Below are 7773 nucleotides of genomic sequence, written 5' to 3' on the forward strand. Positions count from 1 at the left end.
AGGGAAGCCCTGAACTTACTTTTTAAAAATCCTGGATGTACTGCAGATGAAAATGATCTCCATTACTTTAGAAATTGCACTTTACGAAATAAAAAAGATGAACATTTTTCAGATTTATTTCAGAACATTCTAAATCCCAGTAATGTTTATTGATGGAAACCCACATAGATTACGCAAGTTAGAGATTTGGGGCAAACAGGCACCACTTTGCAGTAGGTTTGGAAAACAGAAAGCATTTCGGCACATGTTCTGCCACAAAGCCTTTGGCAGTCTAAGTTAGAGCTTCAGATTTCCTTCTGAAAGGGACAAGAGACTTCCTGTCATTCCTCTGGGTTTCTGCATGTGACACCGATGCGCACAATGCAAAGTGTAAACAGATGTAAATGGTGAGGGAGGGAGCCAGGCCAGTGTGTGGTTCTACACACTCTCCACACCCTACTCGGGCGCAGTCCGCCTCTCCTAGGAGTCGGCGGCGGACATTTCCACCCAAGTCACAGGACGCTTGACTGGTTTATTTCACCAATATTTACTTATGGAAATAAAGGGGGCGTGGCCGGGGCGGGAGGAGGGGTCTGGGGCCGAGGGGCTCCGACCGCAAAACAGCACCAGTAACCTTATCTGCAGGGATCATTAACCTTTCTGGAAAACGCAGCTGGCTGTGCTCTGAGGTTTGTCCTCAGAATGTGAGGAGCGCCACACAGATACCGCAGAGACTGTTCAAAGGCTGCTGGGTTTACCTTGCGAGCTTTTGCTCCACCGTAGTGTGGCAGAAAAAATGAGATTGCAACAATTCTTTGTTCTGTTTCTTGTTTTTATGATGAGTCTTCTACTTATCCCCGGACAGAGACCAGGTAGGACTTGGATGGATTTGTACCGAGTGACTTGTTTTCGTGCCTGTTTGTGTGAATGGGCCTCTGAGCATGACTGGGTCTCTGTCGAAAATCCGCGTAGGTGTGCTTGGGGGTGAGTGTGTAGGATTTCAGAAGTGTGTTGTCTATCCCGTTAGGTCTGTTATTTGGATATTTAAAAAATAGCTGGATTTTAGAATGATGATAAATATTTGACCACGATTTTTCTAAATTCGAAGAAAATTGATCCCAAAGCTATCATAGATATGGTGTCCTTATAAGTAAAAAGAGAGCTGTTATTTCTAGATATATAGTTAGATGTGTCACTTTTAAAAAGTGCCATTTTAGTATTATTGTGCTTACAGGGGCAAAAAAAGTCAAAAATATGTATGGTCAAGATAAATAATATTAATTTACTTGACACATTTTTCAAGGATTATATCAGTCATGTTGTTCTTAACTAACAGGGATTTAGTAAACAAAGTTATTTTAAAGTGCTTTTACTTCAGAACCAAATATCTAAGATTTCAAAGCGCTGCCAAGTAAAAAAGAAAAAAAAAATTAGAAAGTTTTCTAAGGAAAAAGCCAACCCAAATTTAAATAGAAAGGTGACACCATTTATATCTAAATATGTTAGATTATTCACTTGATAATATACTTCTCCATTTACAACAGAAAATGGTGCATAACTGGTTAAACATTCAGTCTCTGCCTTTTAGTTAGAAGTTTGATCACTGAGACTATTTCAAATGACGTTTCCTGGTCTGCCCTCTTTACATAAATAAGAAAAAAGTTTCAAGTTAGCAATTCAGAAAGCAGCTGATCCCTTCTTACTGTTTACAGCAATTGCTATTCAAATTGTTTCTCCTCTCAAAATACAGAGCAACTTGGACAATAGTCTTGTAAAGTATTTGTGATTAATTCACTATGTAAACGAAGAAGTCTAGAAACGTTTAGAAAGAAGTCATGCAGGAGAAGAATTTTACTATTAAATCCCACCATCAACAATGAACTCTTAGGAATACCGGTCCTGAATTTTCATCCCATTAATTTTTTATATCACAATCACATCTGAACAGATAGGAAATAATCACAGTATAATTTGGTTCGAAAGTATTCCCTCACAGTCTTCAGATTAAATAACAACTAATTTTCTGTAAATGCCCCTGATATTTTCCTCTTTTTTTTTTTTTTTCCAGCTAATTTGGCAATGAGAAGAAAGTTGCACAGGTACAACTGCCTTCAGAGGAGATGTATGCCTCTCCATTCACGAGTGCCCTTCCCCTGAGGTATTTCTGATGGAAAGGGTTTTATTACATTTAGGCAATGTTCCAGATTAGATATACCTGAGAATGCTTAAATGGCTTTAGAGTGATGTCAGTTTAAGGAATGCATACTAATGGTTTGCATAACTAACAGTGAAATGAAATGATGTTTGGGAATGGCTTTAATCATTTAATGGGATGGAGGAGGAAAATGTAGGAAAATCTTGATAATTGTTGAACCTGAGTGATAGTTATATGGGGATTCATACCATTGTGTGTGTTTGAAAATTTTCATAATTAAAGAAATCAGGCACGAGGAGGATGTAATTAATTATAAAGGTATCTTTAAACACGTGTTTTGAAAATCTCTGACTAGCTCCCTATGCTGTCCAGAACAAGCACATTTCCCATTCACACCACTCTATGCTTGAAAGCATTTGCACACGTTTGCCCAACACCACCAAATGGATGATGTATTAGCCTCAATACTTAGTAATTTGTTTCCTGAAAATATTTCTTTTCATATATAAAATCAACTTAATATTAATGACATGGCAGCTTTCCAGCTTCACTAATAGAATTGGTCATGATGGTTGCATCTTTAAGGATAAATTCTGAATAGAATTTTGTTCCTGATTTTACACTACCACCATCACCAGTAATACTGCTTGAATCAGTTAACATCAAACACCGCCCAAGTTTGTTACTTCACACTAAAAAATAAGAAACTTGACGTTCCATTGTAATTATTTTAAGCTCTTTAATTCACATGAAATATTGCTTCCTTTAAAAAAAAAGTCATAGAAATATCCCTCAGCTGGTTAACATAACACAGGCAGTTGCTAAATTAGCCTATTCATTTAGCCTGTGGACTGGAGCATTTATGGCACTATGCATTCAGGGAAAAGAATGATTGCTGTGCCTGGTGTTTAATACACGCTTTTCAAACCAGTGAAGACCCTGTAGTAGGATATTAAAGAAAGGAAAAGCAGTTCAGTAATAAGCATTTACCAAGAGGACTGAGACAAAAACCCAAGTTCTCTACGCCTGCATCTGTAACAAATTACTCTTTGCTATCAAAATATGAAAAAGAAATTTGGTGGAGAAATCCAGAAAGATACAAGAGGAAGTTCTTGAGAAGCCAATTAATAGGGACTAAAACATGCTTTAAAAGTGTTTTATATGTTAAAAAATCCTTTGGTGTATGTCGATAATGAATTTCAGTCTCATATAAATAACGGTAAAATCTGTGCTTAGGAGGAGTGGAGAAGTTCAAGATTTTTCCAGCACTCCTCCACAGATAACAAAGAGGCATTTCACAGTAGCAAGGGAATTCCTGCATATGCAGGAAAGGATGCCTCACAAATGCAAACAAAAGCCCTTAGTCAGCCACAGGTTATATTGGCTTTCTCCACAAAACACCTGCCATAAAAACTAGGGCTGTAAGTAAACAAGATAGAGTAGTGAAATTTGAATTGTCAAAGTTAAGGAAAATTTTGACCTATAAACCAAATTTGTAAACAAAAGGGAAACGTAAGTCGAAGCATATAAACTATTTAATAATAGCAATCCTTTACAAAAGTTGGGTAATCCTTTTAAAGAACTGCTCAGGTTACAGCATCCATTTTCTCAGTGTTTAGACTAGTCCTAGGTTCCAGCTACAGTTCTTTGAAGAATGTGTAAAAGTCACATTTTGGAATCCAGCATTAGTATAAGAGCCATTGAAAGAAAAACGTTAATTTCCCCACAGGGAACTATATTTAATATCCAGTGATAAACCATATAGAAAAGAACATGAAAAAATATATATATATGTATAACTGAATCACTTTGCTGTACAGCAGAAATTAAAACATTATAAATCAACTATACTTCAATAAAATTTTCTTAAAAATTAAAAAAAAATAATTTCCCAAGATCTTGCTCAACCAGTGCTCTAAGTGCTATCTTCAAGTTTGATAGCATGATTCTCACTGCCCTAAATACTTGCATCTTTTTTATATGTCTTGCAACAAAGATACTTTGACTACTAGATAAAGGCACTATAGACACAAGTAGTGGAACTCTGAGGCTGAATCTCTCTTCATTTGTCCCCCTCTGTTTTCTACATGCTTTAGATAAAATCACATGTCTTGACTTCATTCAGTTAGGGTCAAGGAAGACTGTAAAGGGATAGGTAAGGTAAACATTTGACTTTGAAGTTTTACAGATTAACCTTTTAGAGTGGTTTAGACTTTCAGCTCACTTGATGGAAAAGCCCGATTACATTTACTCCGTCAATTTTTCCTTCTCACAGAGTCCTCCCTAAAGATCCTCAGTGAGATTTCCTAACTGTTGAGGTAATTAAATAGAAAATCTTGCCATATAAAATTTATTTTCTGATAATTTTTTTTCCCACAAATATTTTGTCATTACCTTCAGCCCTAAGTGAATTAGAGTGAAGGAAAGCAAAAGAAGGGTGTCAGGAAATCTGAGCTTATAGGTTGATGTGGAAATGAGGTAGGGGCTTTGAGGTAGGGACTCTAATGATGTCCCCTTCCAACAGTATCATCTCACTACAGCCCTGATTGTATCGATAAATATGTGCTCTAGGAAACGACACACTCTGTTAACACATACTCTTTCTAGCTTTTTAATAATAGTTATAATACATGTTCATGGTATAACATTTTTTTCTAACAGTCTGGAAGAATGTAAAGTCAGAAGTAAAAGTCTTCCACCTTCCTCTGTTGCCCATTTTCCTTTCCCAGAGGTAATGGCTATGAAAATATTTTTGGTAAAGCTACCTTTTAAAATTGAGACACTTGATTACCATTCAAATGTAAATGCTTCTAGTTTTCTATTTTCTGCCTTTTTAAAAAAATTGTTTTGTAGAAGTATAGTTGATTTACAATATTGTGTTAGTTTTAGGGATATAGCCAAGTGATTCAGTTATATATTTTTTCAGATTTTTTTCCACTGTAGGTTATTACAAGCTATTGAATGTAGCTCCTTGTGCTATACAGTAGGTCCTTGCTGCTTATCTATGTTATGTATATCGTAGTTGTATCTGTTAATCCCCATACTCCTCACTTGTCCCTTTGGTAACCATAAGTTTGTCTTCTATGCCTGTGAGTCTGTTTTGTGTATAGATTCAGTTGTATTATTTCATTCCACTCCTGCGTTGGGTCTTTGTGTGCTTTCTCCACACCCAGACAACCAGCCTCCATACTGTCTGCCTTATTCCTACGCCCTTAAAGTCATGATCCCCCCCCACCCCAGCCATGACCAAATCTCTTCTCTGCCTCCAAACTCTATGCAACTGTCCTATTGTCCTGGCCCTTCTCACTCTATTCTGCCTCTTTGTCTTATCCGAAAGCCAACTCTGCCTTCAGCACAGAATCTCCACTTTAGTGGAGCACTTCACCTCCAACTTTAGTGGCACTCTCTGCAAATAACTCTTCTTACTTTGAAGCACCTCTGATTCCCATTCAGTTATATTTCAAGCCTTTAACGACCTCCAGTTTCCTTAAACTTTTTAACCTCCTTATCCAACTCACAGCAAGAGATGATTCCTCTTCCCACCGAAAATGGAGGTAATCAAGCTTCAAAACCAGACCCTGCCCTCAAACTACAAACATCTACATCTGCAGCGTCTTCTGTTTTCCCCTCCTAGTCTTTCATTAGGAGATTCCTTTCTTGGTTATGGTTCATCTCTCCACACCTCAGGAACCTTGATCCAACAATTACTGCCTTTCTTCCCTAGCATGTTCAATATGTCAAAACCGATCTATTTCATCTTTAAAAAAAGAAAAAGAAAGAAAGTGCACCCTTGGCCCCATAGTGCTCTCTAGTGACCAGCTCAGGTTCTTCTCTGCACAGCCAAATTTCTTGAAAAGTGGCTACTTCCTTTCCTCCCATGTATTTTCGCCTTCTTCTTTTTTTTTTTTTTTTTTTTGCGGTACGCGGGCCTCTCAATGTTGTAGCCTCTCCCGTTGCGGAGCACAGGCTCCGGACGCACAGGCTCAGCGGCCACGGCTCACGGGCCCAGCCGCTCCGCGGCATGTGGGATCTTCCCGGACCGGGGCACAAACCCGTGTCCCCTGCATTGGCAGGCGGACTCTGAACCACTGCGCCACCAGGGAAGCCCTCCTCCCATGTATTTTCAATGCACAGTTCCCACTGCATTCTGGGAAAGGTCCCTAGTGACTTCCCTCTTCTCAAATTCAGTGAACACATCGGCTGTCTCCGTGGGTCAAGCTGTAGAATGAATTTTCCTTGGTTTCAAAGATACCCTGCTCCCTTCTGACCATCTCTGGAATAAATCACTATTCCTTTCAGGACCTGTACAGGGTGTCCAACTGCCTACCTGGAATCACCTCAGCTGCCCTGCAGATACTCGAAGCCCATGGCCACAGTGCACATGCAGATCTCCACCATGGCTTCTGCACAGCTATTCCTGTAACTCAGCTCTCTGTTCCAATACCATGCATGTGATCAGGAAGGACTTCCCTGATGATCCTTTATGTAAAAAAGCAGTACCAAAATAAAGTCTTAAGACAATTCTTCAACCTGCCCAAGATATTTCCAGTTTTCCTTTTCCTGGATTGTTTTTCTCCATAATACTTAATGCCATGTGACATAACATATATTTACTCTGTTGTTTGTTTAGCATCTTCCTCTCTTCATTAGAATGTAAGTTTCATGAGAACAGGAACTTTGCTTTGGTCATCAGCTCTTCAGAAATATTTGATGAGCGACTGAATGAATAGCTAAAAGTAAATTCTTTAATTCCTTCCACTCAAATATTTCCCGTGTTCTCAAAGCTACTGTGTATTAGGCATTGTGCTGCGAAACGTAACGTGGTACTGTCCCAACCTAAACTTCTGAGCAGAGTGCCCTAGTGTCCAGTTCTGTTTGGTTCCTCAGCCTGTCATTTCTACCTGACAACCTGCTTCCTCCTTTTCATCTCTTTACTACTATTTCAGTGCCTGTTACATCTCTCCAACATGACTGCCACACCTTAACTGATCACTCCAGCCTCCAGGTCTCTTCTGGAAAATCCATTTTTTGTTTTATCATCTGATCTTTTTAAACTGTAAATGCAATCGTGTCACACCTTGATTAAAATCCTTAACTGTCTCTGTAGCCCTCAGGACAGTGAGAACTCCCACAATTTAACAAACGACACATTACAAAGGGTACCTCTGCGGCATCACCTCTTCTCCCCTGCCCTTTCTCAGAGTGGGTAAGAGTTAAGACAGGACTGCCTAGGTTCTAGCTCTGGCCACACAGCTCACCCACTGGTGATCTCTGGTAAGTCACTTATCTCTTCTAAGCCTCCTTTCACTTCCAGACCTGTACAATGGAGCTGGTAATGGTATGTACCTTATCGTAACTGTACCTAGCACATAGTAAGTGCTAAACACATAGTAGCTAGAATTATTAACATGGCTTTAAAGTCAGTCCATTCTTCACCTCTTGCCCTTCCTCAAGCTACACTTCTGCCTACTTACTCTTTTCCTCACTATCAAGGCATCCTTCAAGACACCTTCCCTGGTTTTGATACCCCTACAGATTTTATTAGATGCCCACTTTTTGCTTTCAGCCCCGTTTGCATATACTTTGGTCAAAATACCTAACTCACTGCCCTGTAATAATGTGTTAACTGACTGGTCTCC

The 7773-nt window shown here is 39.1% G+C and overlaps 1 protein-coding gene across 1 annotated transcript; it reads left to right on the forward strand.

Moving 5' to 3' along the window:
* The first annotated feature begins 775 nt into the window (after nt 1–775).
* On the forward strand, nt 776–6498 carry APELA (apelin receptor early endogenous ligand). Its single transcript, XM_060114838.1, has 3 exons — nt 776–851; nt 2048–2137; nt 6434–6498. Exons 1-2 carry the CDS (start codon nt 776–778, stop codon nt 2134–2136), a joined length of 165 nt encoding a protein of 54 aa, XP_059970821.1. The 3' UTR covers nt 2137; nt 6434–6498.
* The last annotated feature ends 1275 nt before the right edge of the window (nt 6499–7773 follow it).

The sequence above is a fragment of the Mesoplodon densirostris genome, chromosome 1, assembly GCF_025265405.1.
Source record: "Mesoplodon densirostris isolate mMesDen1 chromosome 1, mMesDen1 primary haplotype, whole genome shotgun sequence".
Classification (NCBI taxonomy): domain Eukaryota; kingdom Metazoa; phylum Chordata; class Mammalia; order Artiodactyla; family Ziphiidae; genus Mesoplodon; species Mesoplodon densirostris.

What these genes read in the sequence shown, in the direction of transcription:
- APELA (XM_060114838.1), top strand. Translation starts at nt 776, where the DNA reads ATGAGATTGCAACAATTCTTTGTTCTGTTTCTTGTTTTTATGATGAGT. An exon ending in TATCCCCGGACAGAGACCAG is followed by an intron (nt 852 to 2,047) that starts GTAGGACTTGGA and finishes TTTTTTTTCCAG; the next exon opens with CTAATTTGGCAATGAGAAGA.